This window comes from Pleuronectes platessa, chromosome 7 (assembly GCF_947347685.1).
Source record: "Pleuronectes platessa chromosome 7, fPlePla1.1, whole genome shotgun sequence".
Taxonomy (NCBI): Eukaryota; Metazoa; Chordata; class Actinopteri; order Pleuronectiformes; family Pleuronectidae; genus Pleuronectes; species Pleuronectes platessa.
Window position 1 is genome coordinate 16,249,136 of NC_070632.1, and position 18,898 is coordinate 16,268,033.

Consider the following 18,898-nt stretch of genomic DNA (forward strand, 5'->3'; position numbering starts at 1 on the left):
TTATCCGGAGAGTTGGCTCATTTCCCCGAACGATCACCACCACGAACGGCGCCGCTCGCTGCGTCCTGCGTGCGCTCCGTAGATCCACAGGACTGCTTCTGCTGCTGCCGCCGTGGAGCGACCGCTGCACCCGGGGAGCCGGGGACCCCCTCCCCTCTGACGCATGCGCTGTCTGTGTGTGCGTGTGTGTGTGTGTGTGTGTGTGTGTGTGTGTGTGTGTGTGTGTGTGTGTGTGTGTGTTTGTGTGTGTTTGTGTGTGTGTGTGTGTGTGTGAGAGTGTGAGTGTGTTTGTCTTTCTATACTTTTGAGGGCCAATTTTGGTTCAATATCATCACTGTGAGGACATTTTGTGTGCGTGTGTGTTATTTATGTGTGTTAAACACTGACCCTATCAGCACCATTAAACCTCATGGGGACCAAAAACATTCCTGATGAGGCAAAACTTAATTTCTGATGAACTGCTAAGGTTCAGGTTAAGATTTGAATTGTGATCAGGTTAAGGTTAGATTTAGGCATGAATTGGTCATGGTTGAGGTGTTTGTTAGGCTGGCCACAATGAATGAAAGTTAATGCAAAGTCCTAGTAAGGATAGTTGAACAAACCAATGTGTGTGTGTATGGTGGAGGTGTTACTCATGTTGTAGTCAGTTTAAAAAGTCACACTCCGATCATTACAATCCGATGTGTAGACGTGTCATGATGGGGTACGGTTGTGTTCAGGTTAAGGTTAGGTTCAGGAAAGGGAGTTCTGGTTAAGCCAAGGTCCTCATCCTCATCTGGAGCTGAATCCACCAGGACAGATGTGATCAGAGGTTCCCATCAGATATAATACTATAACCAAACTTGGTGTCCCTGGCCTTATTAACCTCACAATTCTTACTTTGACATTGATAACTGGGAACTTTGAAAAGTGCTCATACACAAGAACTCTTAAAATGCACTTTAATGCACCCCACAGCTTCTCCATTTGAATTAATGTTGTTCATTTTTACACACAGTGTGTTTGCATCCTTGGCTTTGGCTTCTTTTACATGTGCATTTGTCTTTGGTTATTTTTATGTGACTAAACTGTCATATTGTTGTTATGATTAATTTGATTTTTAATTAATCTCGTCATTAGTTTTGGGATCAATCAATACAACAATTTTATTAAATGTTACAAACCATCTATCACAACTTTCAAAAATACCTTAAAATGTCTTGTGTTTTACAACCAACAGTTCATAAACCCAGAATAATTTGTTTACATTCATACAGTTCATACGCACAGTTTCATTATATTAACTTGACAAAAAGGACAAAAAGGCAATTAACTGTATCAAGATAGCTGAAAGTAAAAATAGCAGTTGACAATTCTTCTGCTGACTGACTGACCAGTTCAACGCTCAACGTCTACTTGCTCTGATGTTGTGTTCACATAGTTAAAAGATCCTTCCCTATAGTTTTAATGTTAATCAATCGAAATGAGACTCTGCATAAATAAAGGTTTCAGGTTTCAGGTCCAATAAAGGTTGCTTGATATTTTCTCTGGTCCAATAACTTCCACATGTTTTGAACTTTATACGAATTATATTAGGATTCTGTTTCTCCATGTTGCTTTTCCTGCCTACTTTGTATTTCAGGAATTATTACCCATCTGAAAAGGGAACCCATCTCTGTTGCTTTTCTATTCCCAGGTTCTCCTCTTTTCCCCCATTAAAATAGTGAGTGATTTAAGGATTGAACTAGGAGATGTTTTATAATTTGTAAAGGCCAGTAACAATGTTTGGATCTTGGGCTTCATGAGTTTATCCGATTTGTTTTGGATCAAGTCATTCAACAAGTTCAGAGTTGGATTTTCATTCAGTCAGATTCTTTAACACACTATATTCGACCTGAAATGTAAATAAACATCAAGGTCTGATCGGCTCCACAGAGGACGTCTCTACATACAGTGATTTTCAAAGTGTGATCCCATCAGTGATTAAAGGCTGATTTCCCATGTAACAACTTAGATTTGTGAGATCTTCTCTCCTGTTTATCAGATTTTTAAACAAACAAAACAAGATGAAGACAGTGAATTATCAGTCACCAAAGGCCAGTGGTAATAAGGTCACACTGGACAGCATCTGCTCCTTCTACAGGACCTGGTAATTATGAAGAGGTATTGATGGCTGCACGTCAGCTGCCTAATGAATTCAGATATTGATCCAGCGACCGTGCCTTTTGACAATGACCCTCCCCGTCTCCCGGCCCTCATTCAGCAGCACTACAATGGGCTCCAGCTGTGAGATCAGTCGTGCTGCATCAGCAGAAACAACCGTCCGATGGCACAGGTAAATTCAGTCATCACGTTGAGGGAGGGAGATTTGTTGTGTCTTTTCAAAGATACTATTTAAATCTTATTCTAAATAATATCTACGAATGGTTGTGTAATGATTTGAGGGGAATTCTGTATCAAACATGCAACTCCACACTTTACTAACCAATCAAATAAGGAGCGCAGAGTGTAATTATGTATTGATTAGAGCTAACTATTGATCTAATCAACCATTCTATAAGACCTAGTTATAACTCAAACGCTCAAAATTAATGCTTGGGTAATTAGAATCCTGTGATACATTTCTCAATAGCTTCTATTTTTGAATATGTTATTTACAGCTTCAGATTTTTACAAAAAGAAACCATACTGAATGGACACACAAAATGGTAGACTTTGTTAATATTACTCTGGGACCAGAGTAATTTTATCTATTCGGTGTATCTGGTTTGTGGAAACGCAACAATGGTATACTACTAGTACTACTAGTACTACTACTACAAATATTATTATTAATAATAATAGCTTTTATTTAATCTGGCTTATCTAGACACCTTATAATACATCAAAAATAAACACAGGAATAATTTATAAACGTAATAACCCAAGGTCTAATCAGGTTAAGAGGCATACACACCTACAGTGTGCAAACACAATATTGACTAATAGTATTACTATTATGAACATAGTGTTATTATTATAGTATTAGTAATAGTAATACTACTTTCACATACAGGGTTTAGTCAATGCATCACCTATATATTTTGAGATCAGTTTATTAATTATTCTAAATTTAGTAAGAATAATATTCATATAGTATTATGTATTTAAATGACATTTATTAAAGAAACATTGTAGCTTACCAGCAATGGGTGTTCATCATTTTTGTATTGACATGCATGAGTTCACAGAGATGAAAAATGCTGATATTCCATTTTTGTGGAAAAAATATTAAAATGTCCTCACTCTCATTGGGATCTATTGTCTGTCAGTGACTCAAATAAAGAGTCATCTGTAATGGTGTTTATCTTTACCTATATCTTCACATTGTTTGTTGTGAAGTGTTGTGTTATTGATAAGTTGTGTACAAACAGGAAACACGATCACTTATACCCTGTGAAATATGTCGACTCACAATGACTAATGTTGTTCTGCGGAGGTGGGGGTTAGGGCTAGGCAGGCGGTGATCAATAGGGTTAAGGTCATTAACATGTTATGAATATCACGAGGCCATGGGAAAGCAGAGCAGGGGGCCGGAGAGCTGGACTCTGATTGGCTGGTGTGTGTCTCTAGGAGAGGCCACCCCCCGCTGACCTCAGAGGCCATTTGAAGAGCTGAAGACCTCTGATCTCATGTCAAGGGCTGATGGACAGCTTTTGCATTTGCATAGACTTGACTGATAAGATATTAAAAGCGTGCGGTGTGTGACCAAAAACAAATAAACAACAGTATTACCATAACATCTGGAAAAATCAATAACATTGTGTCATAAAGCTGCAGCAGTCCAAAATGTAGCTTTGTCTTTTTATCATTTGCATTTAGAGACAGATCCAGGTGTAATATCCTGAAATGACATGATCACTGAAACTTAATATAGAAATTGTTAAGCTAATAAATAAACCAATTCAATTATTATTGCATAGTATGAATATTATTAATCTACAATGACAACTAATTCCTGCAAGGTTCATTTTTCTCTTTCTTTTTTATTTACCGCAATAAAAATACAAAATGATCAGCACATAAACACACAAGAACATTCTTTAAAAAAGTTTATTGGCTTTTAAAACCACTTTAAAAATCTCACCAGTGAGTACTTTCCATTGAAAAAAAAAAAAAGAAACAACGCGTTTGCAATATTAACAAGCTACTGTACATTAAGCAGTACACCAGACAACACCACAGAGGAGGGTTTTTTTAACTGGTAAAAATGGACAAGAGAGTCGAACAGAGTTGGTTCTGGGTCAGTCAAAGGTAAAGAATCAGTCACCACTTGATGGAGCTCCTGTACACATTAAGAGGTGCATTTCCTTCATTCATATTCAAATATCAGTGCCTTATTGTTAAAATAAAAAAAGAGAAAAATGTTAAATTTCTTCACAAACGCATTTAGCAAAGTAAGAATATGTAAAATCAACAGGAGACAGTTGTCAACATAACATATAGAACAACATTAACTTAGTAAACAACACACAACAATGTAACTCATAAAACTAGCACTGCCAGTCTGGTTAACAGAACCTGCCCAAAATCACAGAAGACAGTGGTTACCAAGGATACAAAGTACAACATAAGTCATCACACATGCGTGCGTACAATCATTTATCAACATAATGAGCATGTAGGTTTTAAAAGGTTATTTAACTTTTTTCCCCCTCTATGCTTTAAATTCTCATGTATGAGAATGAGTAAGAAATGTGTATCTCACTGAGATTAATGCACATTTTGCTACAAGACAATTAGTCATTTTCTGACCGTTCAGTTAATTTCCTTACTCATCTTGTCATTTTTCTTTTTTTTGCGGGCATCCGTCGTTACATTTGTCCATAAAGATGTGTCATAAAAATTTAGTGCAATAATGTGAACCTCCAAAGTTTGTTGGAACATGAGTTTTTTTTCCAGTGTCTGCTGAAAGGCTTTGAGCACAATGTCTGTCACAGAGATGTTTGCAACCAGCTAACAGTATCACAACTTTTTTTTTTTTTAAACCATGCTATTGATCCTGCTCAAAGCGCACATCACTTCTGCAACCGCAGAGTCCTATTATCTTTGAATAGAAAATAATACAAATGAAAATCAGCAAGCGAGACCAGACAGCATTACTTTTACGACACATTGAGCCAGAAATGTAACACACAACATACAGTATCTTGCCGACTATATATCTGTTAAGCTTTTTTTTTCTCTTTTCGGTGGCACATACTTACCTAGAATAATGGCCATAATATAGTGTCTTGATACATCAAATCTCTATGTATCTATCGTATTTACAGATGGAGCGTAAACATGACTTATACAACATTGACAATAGCCAAAAAACTCAAGCAAGCATCCTACTGTATCACAGCGCCTACCTGGCTAGCAGTGATGGTTTCAACATGCTTTCAGGTCCATGGTTACCTATAAAACATAGGACAGTGACCATTTCACAAATTTACATACTGTACATAAGATATCTGCAACTGAATCATTTTTCCTTAAATGCAATATATCGTCAGACGCTGCTCGTTTCCTGTTGTTTGCCAGGAGTGTCTCTACGTGTAATAATCTCTTCATGTTATTCAAACAGATCATCTTTGGTATGGAAATAAGGCTGGATCTCCACAAACATAATGATTTCACCTCTGCTTGATCTCAAAATGACATCGAATCAAACACGTCAGCCTTCAGCTTTGTTTTTTTTCTCTAAGTAAGCCTTCTCCATACCGTTTAAATTCGTATCCGAGCTGGGAGTATAGCATGCCAATAAAATCTATGACATGTGCCTGCTGTGTGTTTTCATGAAATGACAGCATATTCAATTCCTCTAAATCCATCACTGGTTAAGGGCACACAGAGTGTAGTCGTTTGCCTGTACAATACGCGTCTATATTGTAACTGCAAAAGAAAAAAAGAAAACAGAATAAGAAATAGTACTGAAAATATCACAGTAACAGCTGCCTTGATATGATGAAGCTCTGGATGGTTCTGAAGATATCTTAACATTATACTATATACAGTCTCTCTAAAGATGGCATAAGGCCTTGGACTTTGGGGAGTAAGGCAGCCAGTTGTTGATTCCTTTCCATGTATAGTCCGCAAAGAGGCCTGAATTCCCATCGTCTCCCTACTGATTCATCTACTCCCTTTATAAGATATTAAACATTACAAGAAGTATAGGTTTTAAGAAAATTTCACTTGCGGACAATGCTCAGATGTGAATCAGTTTACCACTGATTTTGGTTTATGATAAAAGTATAAAGATTATGTCATAAATTCAGCACCTGGCAGCGGTAAGATGCCGCCCTTTTTCATATTCCGATATGGCAGGCAAATGTACTACAGCTATTATGTGCATATACAACAATCCCAATATTGTTTCCATTTGGTTGATCTTGAACTGCACACACTGCAAATAGTATACAACGGCATACATTTTTTGGTGAAGTCTTTTGTGCCAAATTTCCTACCCATCTCACTTTCTTGAAGTGTTCATTAAATACAAATATTGCATTATTGATTGGCTATAACTTGGAAGATTACGTTCCTCATTATGTTGATACCGTACAGATCTGCTCTCGTAGGTGCATGCCGCCACCAAATTCTTACGCTTCTTGATTTCTGATGAGGGAGAAAAAGAGGTTCAGTACTGAAACTCCAGGTGACAAGTGTAAAAGGAGAGAAGTAACTAAACGTCAGTAGGAGAGATTTTCTGGTACGCCTGGCACTTTTAACAGAACGGATGGCAAAGTCCAGACAAATCCCAACAAACTATAGTTTCAAAACAGATATACTACATATGCACCAAACAAACAACAGAACGGAAACCATACAGAGTCAAAGATATCGTTAGCCCAGCATCTCTACTGTGGTAGGCTGGTCTTTGCTTTCTAGCCAGTCGAAACCAGAGTTCACAGTATCACTGCATATCTGCTGAAAAAGCGGGTCGTTCTTCAGTTCTTCCAGTGTTGAATCTTCATATTGTTCCTGCTGCTGGTTTGGGTCAAACAGCAGGTTGGTGTCCAATGTGTTAAGGTCAGTGATGCTACTGGACAGATCTGAGGTCAGTCTGATGTCGTTTGAGAAGTCAGACGCCACGGCGTTGAGCTCCGAGGCTACCTGACCCACCAACTGGGAGCTGGGGTTGAGACCATCATCCCCCAGCAAGTCCTTAACAGTGTTGTTGAAATCCAGCTGCTGTTGCTCGTCCTCCGCCTCCTGCTGTTGTTGTGTGCTCTGGAGGAGGAGCTGTGGTTGTGTCTGCACGGGATTCTCCTGGAGCTGCAACTGTTGTTGTTGCTGCTGCTGCTGCTGCTGCTGCTGCTGCTGGTCCTGCTCACCAGGCCCTGCTTGTGCTTGGCTGTCCCCGGTAGAGAAAGTCACCTGCTCTCCACTGCCAGTGGTGAGGTAACTGTGTTGCTGGAGCTCGAAGGCAGCAGGGCTTGAGCCGACAGGCAGCTGAGTCTGGTGAGCAGTCCCCCCAGAGAAGCCAGGAGTCGTCTCCAGGATCTGTGTGAGGTTCATACGGGCCGTGTAGTTAGAGGGGAGGTTGTTTATTCCCAGGCCACGGACTGAATCATCCCCATCCGATTCCATCTTGCTGAGAAGCACGTTTGTAATTTTTGCAGTGTTGCTCTGACCCTGCACGGGCAGCAGCTCACTCTGCATCATGATGTTCAGAGGAACAGACTGACTCCGCTGGGCCATGCTGTGGACAGAGCTGACTGTCTGACTGTTGGACAGGATGCTGAGCACCTCGGAGGTGATGGGAGAGTTAAAGGGAGAAACCACAGCACGGATGGTGGTGGTGCTGGTATTCGTGGTGGTGGTCAGAGGGCCAGTGTTGCCGCTGAAGTTCCTCTGTCGCACTGCCGGGCTGACGCTGCGGCAGCGGAAAGTGACGGACGCAGATGAGGTGGATGCTTTGTTGTCTAACGGTGCAGGCACAGCAAAGCTCTCCTGTTTAGTGGGAGTAGTTACACCTGTCCCCAGCTGCTGCTGCTGCTGCTGCTGCTGCTGCTGCTGCGTTTGTTGTTGTTGTGGCTGTTGCTGCACTGGAGAAATGGGAGTCAAGCGGCCAAAGTGAGCAGCATCTGGTCTCGCCTGGACTTGGAATGACTGGCCGGGAATTGCAAAAGCATGTGGCTTTCGAAACTGGTCGTCTACCAGGTCTTGGTAGCTGGGCAGAATACCAATACTGTGGTTGGATAGAGGGCTGGCAGCGTTGCTGTTGTAGCGGTTGTTGATCCACTCCAGTTTGGCCTTGTCAGGATGTGTCGCCATTGGCCTCTGCATGGGCTTTACGGGACTGCTGGAGACAATACTGGCATCATGGTAACCTGTTATACTTGAGTTTATGGGAGTGAAGGCAAAAGGGTTCCTGCACTCCACTGGGCTAGGGGGGACACTGCTGCTGCAGTTGGACAGTGGAGTGCTGATAGGTGTGTGGCGACCCATGGCTCCATCCACAGGGGTGATGGGATTCATGCGGGAGCAGGGGCTCTCCCTCGTCATGCTGTGCCCGAGCGTCATTTCGGAAGTTGGCGTGGGAGTCGGGGTCGGTGTCGGTGTCGGAGTGGGAGTTTGGACGGGAGTGGTACTATTATGGGCAGAGTGGTAGAAGGTAGTGTTGGCCTGGTGAGCGTTCAGGATAGAGCCTTGGTTGCTGGCTGACTGGCCTTGTAGAGACACGTCAACAATACTGCTAAACAGACCCTTCAGCTTCATTTGCTCCTCCATTTGCACTAGCTCCTCCACAATGCTGTCCTGGGTCATGTCGTCGTCGTTGAACGGGAAGTAGTCCATGTTGGGCTGAGAACCTGCAAAGTCAACCATCTCCTGTGTGAGCGTGAGCTGGCCCGAGGTCTCAGGGGGTTGAGATATAAGGGAAAGTTGGTCGGTAGGGGCTTGTTTGTGTTCTGCTGGTATCTGCTGAGCAAACGCCTGCTTTCGAAGCTCGTCAAGCTGTCCCTCCTCCCATATTGTGCTCTTTAAGTCACTCATCACAGAGGCTTTGTGTGCTCCTGAGTTGGCTGGCATGGCCCGGGGGTCCCCAGTGATCTGCTGTAGCAAGGCCTGATCGGACGGGTTGTTTCCAGCTGCCCCGGTGCTGGTGTTAGTGCTGAGAGAGTGGTCGTTCGGTTTCACGACCAAGGCCTGGGGTTTGACAACAGTCGGGGAGCCCTCTGTGTGTGTGATGGGCGAGTCGGAGAGTGCGAGGATCTGCGTGGGCCCAATGGTTGTGTGTTTCACAGTCACTTTGCAGGGGGCACTCTCTGGTCTGGCAGGGGTTCCCGGGCGAGGGATCCTCTTCAGTGTAGCACCAACGCCAGGTTTTAGATTGTCAATTACAGCCATTGGCTGCTGGGAGATAAACACCCTCTTCACAGGAATCACGTGGGACTCCCCGACTGGGCCTGTGCGCTTTCGGGGGCTTTTAGCATCTGAGCAGGGATCTTTTGACATTGGAGTAACAGCGGATGACCCATTGGAGTTGTGATTATCAACAGTCAAGTACAAAGTACCGTCATGGCAGTTACTGTTATTGCTGTCCTGAGTCCCAGCTACAGCTACAAAGGTGGGAGGCGATGTGGGGTCACTTTTTATCCTTAACCCTTTATCTGGTCCCAGAGAACACTTAACAAGGAAGCTTGGCTCGCTGGCCGCCCTGAACTTGGCCACTCTCTCCTCTTTGACCCCAGCGGCGGTTCTCTCTGAGCCAGATGTGGGGTTATTGTCGTTTCTAGCGTCAGACACCGCTCTAAAGTCTGTGAAGTTCAGAGTGAGGGCTGGGGCACTGGGCCTGACTGCAGGAGAATGAGACATGACCGAGTGTGATTGCTGGGAATCATCCAGAGCAGCCATGGTCGTCACACCTGCCGAGGCGGGACGCACGGTTGTGCTGCTGCTGCTGCTGGGAGCCAGAGCGATCGCCGTCATTTTCACCACATTCATGGAGCTCACGTGGGAATTGGGCATCACAGTTTTTATGGGGCTGTTGGTGATGAGGAGGGTGGGGGGTGAGCGCAGCGTGATGGCACTGGTGGCAGAGGGCTTGGGCAGGATCTGAGCGTAACGCGTGCTGTGTCGCGCCAGACGGTCTCCCACTGGACTGGCCGAGATATTCTGTGGAGTTTTGGGGGACTGCTTAATAGACTGGGTGACCACTTGGAAGTTCACAGGCACCACTTTTCCCTCCGCTGTCCCCATAGGGCTGGGCGATGTCATTAACTGCCTGGTTCTCTGTACCTGGAAGAAATACAGAGAGAAAATAATACTGAATTTAGGCACATTGAATCAATAATATACCTCAACACCATAAGTGGGCGAAATTCAGCTCCATACCGTGACTGGGCTGGGGACAGCTGCTACGACGATGCCTATTGTGGGCTGCGGGGAGAGTATAGCAGGGCTGCCACAGGGAATGGTGGGGCCAGGGGTGCTGGTCTCTGCTCTCTTGACCTGGCACTCATTGGGCAGGGGCGAGTGGAGCTTCTGCTCCTGCTGCTTCTTCTGGATCTTCCGCTGCAGTTGCTGCTTTGCATCAACAGAGGGCGAGGGCAGGGTCTTCACCTGTGGCTGGAAGGAGTTTGCCTCAGCTGTGGGCACGAACGCAGAGGCAGGAGTCGGCGTCTTCAGTCCTGTCAACAGAAGAAAATGTTAGGAATCATGATGAGTAGCTTGTTGTGTCACATGTACAATAACAAAGGAATATATTATGTAAAGTACAACAGTATTATCAAGGATTTCAAACTTGCGAAACGGATACAAAAATGGAAAATAGCCTGTAAGTCTAATAGTCTTTCCTTGACTATTGGCCCCACACTGCCTGATAAATATATATAAATATGAATATCACTGATATAAATATGTTAGCAAACCATTGAAATGATTTATTAAAGATGGGTTTAATTTTTTGTTTTATTGTAGGAGATTATGTTTTTGCCCCCTCTTTGTTAGTTTTGTCTGTTTGTTTGTTTTGTACAAAAAACTATTGAATCGATTTCCAACAAAGAGCCCATGCAATTTTGGCAGAGATCTGAAAAAAGTGGCAAAGGGGTTACTGATTTATATAAAAAAGAGATGTCCAAATCTGTCATATTTAGGGGATATACTTCAATAAGTATCTGCAAATTAATTAATCAATAAGTATATACATTAAATGTGGCAGATGTAAATGCGGTTTCATAGGAGATTGTTGGTTGATATTAGGTTTTAATTTGATCCAAGAAGTGTGATGATGAATGATTTAAGAATTTATCATATTATTTTAAACATTTATCAAATCTGGCACAGACAGCGAGGTGCAGACACATGCACTAAACCAATCCCCTGGAATAAATAATAACAACTTAGTGCTACTGTCTACAAGGCCTTTATAAGCATGTTTAACATGAAACACGTCTTAAAAACAGCTGACTCCCGAATCAACTGACCTAAAATAAGACTAGGAGAGTACTTTTTCAAAACTTGAAGCTTTTAACTTGTAAAACATGATGTCCAGGTATGACCAACATGAGGCAAATAAGCAGCAAAGATATGACAGAGGACAGTATAATAACACATCAGATCAGTGGACATCTTTACCTGTGGGTGTGCCAGTCATAACAGTGAGTGCAGCCATGGACTTAGTACCAATGTAGTGGCTGTTGAGCAGGAAGCGGGCCAGGTCCTCCACGTGGTCAAACTGACGACTCAGGACCTTCTGAGCCCACTCACACACCAGTCCGCAGGCTGCAGATCTCATCTCATCTTCAGCGCTCGGCGACTGACCCGACGACTCCATCATCTCACACTACAGTCAGACAGAGCAGAGCAGCGTGTGGATGAGCGTTCCAACGGTTTAAAGTCTAACGAGATACGTACTTCAAGTTGAAGGTTTTGAGGATGAAACTTACCCCATCGCCAGATTTCTGCAGATCCAGGTTGGGTAAAGACGGCATGTGAACAAAAGCTTTCTTCCTTAACCCGCTATAACAGTATGTGAGAAGGAGTCAAGGCGTCTGAAACGTAATGGCTGTGGATACAGAAATGATTACGATATGCTGATGCTGACTCTACACCGAGTCCGTCCATATCTTTCACTGGAACAGTTTCTTATCTATCCATCAACAAAACAAGTTACTCTGCAAATCTGTCAGGGAAGCGTAACAAAATAACTACAAAGCCCAGCATTAGCTTTTCAGCTGAAGCACACAAACTTTTGCTGAGCGTTTGATCAAAATCAAAGGATATTTGGATTTGCCCCTCATGCCCAGTCGACGGGCCTTCATGTTAGGAAAGACATTCTTCATGATCTTTCCAAAGTCTGCTGCACTCAGTGGATTGTAGCCGAGATTGTCACAATAGCTCCTGTAGAATAAGAGAATCAACCATGAGATTAAAAAGGTCGTTCATAGGTACTCCCAGTCACCTCCCCTGACTCCCACACCGAAGATGACACACTCACTTGTACTCATCATACACCTCTTGCTTTGGGAGGGAGGTCTCTGGGTGCTCCTCCAGGTGATTCCGTATCCAGTTGAATGCATACATCTGTTGAGTGCGGCTTGATGACATGGAACTCTGGTCACTGAAAGTGGTGCAGAAGAGAACCAAAGCTGGTGAGGCAGTGTCCGGGACTTGAACGCATCATTTCTTGTTAATACAGAAACTTTAATACCATAATCCAGGAGTGGAGGTCCCCCTCTCATTCTCAGTCCAAATGGGCAGAATTTGGGGGTTGGGGTGATGGATAGATATGGGGAAACAAATGAAACACAAACAGCTAGGTATAGCAAAATTCTACATATTTAAGCGGTTTGCGTTATAATGATCAATAGATCATCAACAAATAAAAATTTAAAAAAACTCACCAATGAGCAACAACCCCTCCAAAAATGTCACAAATCACAAAAGATCAATTTCATTTCTGGGAGCTATCAGCCCAAACTAAGTCTGTGAAGTGTGGAGATTTTTGAACAATCAGAATCACAAACAGTGCCAGTAACGCAATGAGAGCCACAACAAAGCAGCCATGCGTGTGTGCGTCACAAAGTGGAAAACGTGAGAAAAGGTGTGTGTGTGTGTGTACCTTTTATCATTGCCACTGCTGGGACCAGAAGGCAACTTAAGGTAGAGGTAGAGTTTTTCGATGTCTGTAAACTTCTCAACATCTTGCTGCAAAAATAAAAACATCACCAAGAAAACGAGTCCAAAGATTATTCAAATACAAACGGGTGAATAAAACGCAGGCTGGTCTACATCTCTGTAACATAGTTATTACACTTGTCGGTTAATTCTTTGCAAATGAACAGGCAGAGGACCCACAGATTTAATAACACTGACCTTTGTTTATTTGCTTCATAATTTGGCGCCGATTTACATAACACTACACGAGTCCGATAGTCGCTCACAACCTCTTCGACTGCTTTTCAATTGGCTTCTAGGAATGGATTCTTTTTACCTGTCTCTCTTCATTTGTCTCTTTGTTGCTAGGTGAACCACTACTTGAATGAATGAGGTGAGAGCTGTTAGCCAATGAGCACTGAATGAAAACGCTGTTTACTACACTCACTGCGTCCCTACGAGCACAGAGTGAATTACCTGAGTCATTCTCTGCTCACATCAGGGTTGGAGCTTTAATTCTCTTCTTTTGTATCGTTTCTTTACATTTGTGTTTCCGCGAATTTTCGACGACGGCCTGTGTATACCTGCTATTAGCATGTATATAGGTTACCATGGCAACTGCAGACGTTTGATTTAATTAACATGATTTGACTTTTTGTTCGCGAGGCAGGTTTGAAGAGCTCAGAAACTGGACATTTCACGTCAGAATACATGACATGAAACACAACACAACATTAATATCAATATTACTGTATTCACAATACTTAACTATACTAAATCAATATCAATGAAACAGGATAATGGTGAGCGGTATTTTTCCACACAACATTTCATCCAAACATACAGGAAATAGGCTGAGTTGTGGAAGTTTTTGGTGCCAGTGTTTTCATATTTTTTAATATATAGGTTTTGGAAATATAATTGAACATATACAATTTATTGTACGAGATTTTTCTGATACCGTTTATTCTATGGTATGGTAATGTACATTAAATTGTATTTTTGCACGTATATGATAAGTGTCAATGGTCAACATCAGTAAGTATATGAACATATAAAAATCATGATAGAAACTACATGCATGTCATTAGAGGCTTGTGTCCACATCACCAACCCCCTGATATAGTTATTGAAAGTATTTCGAATATTTCGGGGTATCTTACATTATATCCAAATTAAGACCCAGTCCACATGTGAAGGATATATTTTGGAACCAAGTAAACTCGACGTACATTTATTTTACTGAAATAAACCCTTTAATCTAGTTCTTCAAACTCAGTTAATCTGCTGTGCTGTGTCAGTTTGTAACCATCAGTGATGGAAGAAGGTGGATATTTTATTAGGACACTGACCGTCTGTATCTTCTGTTTTAAAAGTGATTTAAAATTAGACAAAAGCTTTATCATGCAGCTTTGATCGTGGCTGAAAACAAGGTGTGTGTGACACTTCAGCTCAGACAAAATGTGCATAAATAGATCTGCTTTTATCAACACTAATACACTTACATACAGTGTATATCCTTCCTTTAAATCTAAATAATCACATACAGCTGTTAGCTGATATATTATAAACATTTCGATGAAAGAGTACTTAGGTCAATAATGTGTAATGTGCATTTATATAGACAATTTGTATTATTATTATCCCCCTAAATCCTACCATCTGTGATGTAAACAATAGGTAAGCAAATTCAAGCATCATGGTTCCAGTCAGTTATTTGTACATTGTGGGGCAACTAAGTCACTTCATCAGGTTATAATCATGAAACATTTATTTATTAGTTTTAAACAAATGCTAAGCTTCACACCAAATCTAAGGATCCACCAATAGACGGTTACATGTGTCTCCATGATAATAAGGGGGGTGTCAGAGTGATAGGTTACCACAGAGAGTACAGAGAGAAGGACACTTTGTTACTTGTTAACACTGATACTCACCAATATGCTGTCCACTTTTGATTGTACAGATTTGCTACAATGAGAAACACATCAAAAGACAGCAATTAAACTAACATTGACACATGCAGGACTTCATCAAATTTTAAAAGTCACGTGTGTAAGAAATTCAAATTTTTAAATCCTTTATATTTAAACCAGGGGCGGGTTTCTCTCTACGGAGGCCACCATGTTTTTTTATTACAGTTTTAGGACAACTGAAGGCTGCCACACGTTCTCTTTCATGTTTGGAAGGGGAGGGTGGGGTGAGGGGTATGCAGCTGCAACATGACACTTCACCACTAGATGTCACTAGATTCAGCACACTGTACCTTAAAGCAAGTTAGTTTTCATTTCCTAACACTTTCTGTCTTTGGTACCATCAGTGTCAAGTTAAGGTATCAATACACAATACATGTGGGTGAAATTGTATTACATTTAACGACGTACTTTTTTATTAATTAATCTACACACAAAAAAACAAGAGACATTTAAAAATCGAATTTACGGAATATTTCAGAATATTTCATTTCAGTACTTTTTTCAAGTCCCTATTTCTAGCAGATGCAGTCAAGGTCTCTATCAGATGGTTTTTCTGTGCTACAACCTACACTTTCTCCCTCACTCTTATCATTATATAAGATTTTCTTCAAGGACCTCTCTGTGTTTCTTTGCCTGCAATAGTTCTTCTGACTAATCTGACCAGTGTCCCTGCTCCTGCTCCTCCACAGTCCGACGCTGCCACCACTCGGTTTTATTGGAGAGGTGGTGTTACCGAGGTGAGGAGCAGCTCTCTAAACCTCAACTCCTGGGTCACCTCCCTGCAGACCCTCTGGCTTGGTTACAGGAACATCAGACATGGTTTCACACACTTTCACGGTCTGTGCTGTGTTATGATTGAAGCATTAATGCCTGGGTTGTGTCTAAATTCACTTCCTGGTTTATTCAATCTCCCTGAACATAAACACTACAGAGCAAACTATTAGACCTGAGGCATTAATGCTATCACAAACACGTTGTATCACTGCTTTTAGGAGCAGTGTTACACTACTGTCATTTTCACACAATAAAAGCTGTGAATTGACAGTTGTGGAAGTACCACGCAGTATCAGTAGAGCTGAGTCTGTGGGTCAGAGACTGTGGATCAGCAGCTGTGGAGGTGGACCAGTGTCTGTGGACCCATGTCTGTTGATCACTGTGTGTGGACCAGTGTCTGTTGATCACTGTCTGTGGACCAGTATGTCTGTGGACCACTGCCTATGGATCATTGCCTAAGGACCAGTGCCTGTGGACCAGTGTGTGTGTGGATCAGTCTGTGGACCAGTGTGTCTCTGGGCCAGCGTGTGTGTGGATCACTGTCTGTGGACCAGTGTGTGTGTGGATCACTGTCTGTGGATCAGTGTGTCTGTGGATCACTGTGTCTGTGGACCAGTGCCTGTGGACCAGTCCTGGTTTGACACCTGTCACCCTGAGCATCAGCAGCCCTGCTGGATCATGTGTAACATGGCCTCCCGTGGCTCCACTATAACAACCACAACCACCACAGCTGTAACTAACCTGACGTTACCGTGTCCCAGACTCACTGACAGGAACCACTGGGTGGATCTGTCACCGTGTTGCGGGTCAAACGTTCCCCGTTGCACTCGTGTTATTTTCGGCCGCTTTGTGCAGCCCTGCCTCCCCTCAGCTACACACGCTAATTACGAGGCTACGGCTAGCGAGAAGGACAGTGAGACACCACATCCTTACCAAATTGAATTCTTGATTTTGAACTGCAGAGCGTTGGCCTCGGGCCCCTGGAGTCCCGGCACCAGCGCTGGAAGAGAGCCTAATCCCGAGGCCGGCTTCTGGCCGGGCTGTTGTTGATCATCAGCCATCGCGACGGAGGGGTGGTGGGGGAGCTTTAACGAGTAGGCCTCATCCCCGGCTGTGCACTGCACCGGACCCACCGCTGCTGGAGCGGCTCAGGCAGCTAGGACAGCCCGCTGAATCCAGCGCGGAGCATGGCCACGAACACGGAGATCCGACCCTGGCGAAGACGCAAAACAGAAGCGGGAAGAAAAACACACCCGGGCGTACAAAAAGGCATTTCTCCGAGGAGGGCTCTCTCTGTGTGCGCTGCCGCAAACAGCAAACAGCGAACCGCACGCCTGCAGCAGCAGCCACCGAGCAGCCGTCCGCGTCACGTCACACAGCGGCAGCGGAGAGCAGCCCGGAAACACCGCGACAAAATAAAAGCACCAGGTGAGCTGTGCGGACAGGGCAGAGTTCCTGGTTTCAGGGCTGATACATTAGTGCTGTCCGCATGGAGAGAGATGTGCAAAGGGTTCAAGACTTTCAGGTTGTGTGAGGATGCGTTCAGAAATAAAAGATCCATGGATTCATTATTAATTTGATGCCAAGTGGAGTAAACAGAAAAAACAACATTATTGTTTAAAAGAAGTTAATAATTTAACTTAGGTTCAGACACACTGTACCCACTCCTCTTATTATCCATCAACCCTTCCTATACCTGGTCAACCCATCCCGCTTCTCTTGTCTCAGATCTCTCGACCCATCCTCCCTTCTCTCATCCATTTACCTCCTTACTCCATCCTCATCCTTGCCTACATCCCTCCATCCTCCCTTCTCTCATCCATTTACCTCCCTACACCATCCTCATTCCTACCTCCATCCCTCCATCCTCCTGTCTCTCATCCATTTAACTCCTTACTCCATCCTCATCCTTACCTACATCCCTCCATCCTCCCTTCTCTCATCCATTTACCTCCCTACACCATCCTCATCTCAATTGGCCATCCCTCCATCATCCCGTCTCTCATCCATTTACCTCCTTACTCCATCCTCATCCCTACCTACGTCCCTCCATCCTCCCTTCTCTCATCCATTTACCTCCCTACTCCATCCTCATCCCTACCTACATCCCTCCATCCTCCCGTCTCTCATCCATTTACCTCCTTACTCCATCCTCATCCCTACCTACGTCCCTCCATCCTCCACCAAGGCCCAGCACTCTCCTTGAGTTCAATCAAGCTGCACCCAATTGCAAACACACACACACACACACACACACACACACACACACACACACACACACACACACACACACACACACACACACACACACACACACAACGACAAACATACACATTCACACACATTTTGTGTTGATCATCAAGATCCATGAATTATTTCCTGGGAATTCTGACCCAGATCTGCATAAAGTGTTACACACAACCACAATAACCTTCTTGGTAGAGGTAATATCCACAGTTCTTCTGTACAGGGTTAACTTTTTATACTGAAAAGACTTGATATGTACAACTGCTAAATGTTTTTGTTCCCTATTACGACATCAGGAAGGAATCATCTGATACCATAAGTGAGAGGGATGATTACTGTAAGCAAAACTGTTTCAGAATTCACCTGGCTTCTGTCTGTTTTCACACACTTTCAGTAACACAGTGCAATGCAATGTTTGATTTGAACCATATCCAATAAAACTATTTGGGCAACTGGGGCAATTCTCTTTATTGTACTGAACTTGAGTGGTTTTATTGTTTTACTTTCTTTTAAGGACATTTCAGAGGGAAACAATTTACTTTCTCACACACATGGTATGAAATTAATATTCTGTATTGTCGTATATCAAATTGAAAGTCTCTACATCAGTGAACGATTGTCAGATAAAAAACAGTATCTATAAGATGAATATTTACAGAAATATATATTTTTTGTCATTATCCCAACCTTCCTCCAAAATACCTATGTTTTATCAACCACTTCTAAGAACTATAAAATACAACGTTTTCATTGATAAATAACAGCATCCTTGTGCTGTCAGGTTCCAGTTGTTCATG

General features: G+C 42.9%; 1 protein-coding gene across 1 annotated transcript; it reads right to left on the reverse strand.

Annotated features, from left to right (window-relative positions):
- Positions 1–3,984: 3,984 nt before the first annotated feature.
- Positions 3,985–17,207, reverse strand: LOC128444177 (DNA-binding protein RFX7). The gene is made up of 10 exons (XM_053426493.1): positions 16,788–17,207; positions 15,042–15,075; positions 13,069–13,155; positions 12,659–12,696; positions 12,446–12,568; positions 12,229–12,348; positions 11,895–11,976; positions 11,584–11,791; positions 10,342–10,637; positions 3,985–10,245 (listed from the first exon to the last, which is right to left on the reverse strand). The coding sequence occupies exons 1-10, from the start codon at positions 16,913–16,915 to the stop codon at positions 6,847–6,849; spliced, it is 4,515 nt and encodes a 1,504-aa protein (XP_053282468.1). The 5' UTR covers positions 16,916–17,207; the 3' UTR covers positions 3,985–6,846.
- Between the last annotated feature and the right edge of the window lie 1,691 nt (positions 17,208–18,898).

What these genes read in the sequence shown, in the direction of transcription:
- LOC128444177 (XM_053426493.1), bottom strand. Translation starts at nt 16,915, where the DNA reads ATGGCTGATGATCAACAACAGCCCGGCCAGAAGCCGGCCTCGGGATTA. An exon ending in AAAATCAAGAATTCAATTTG is followed by an intron (nt 15,076 to 16,787) that starts GTAAGGATGTGG and finishes TTCTCATTGTAG; the next exon opens with CAAATCTGTACAATCAAAAG. An exon ending in TGCAGAAATCTGGCGATGGG is followed by an intron (nt 11,792 to 11,894) that starts GTAAGTTTCATC and finishes GTCTGACTGTAG; the next exon opens with TGTGAGATGATGGAGTCGTC.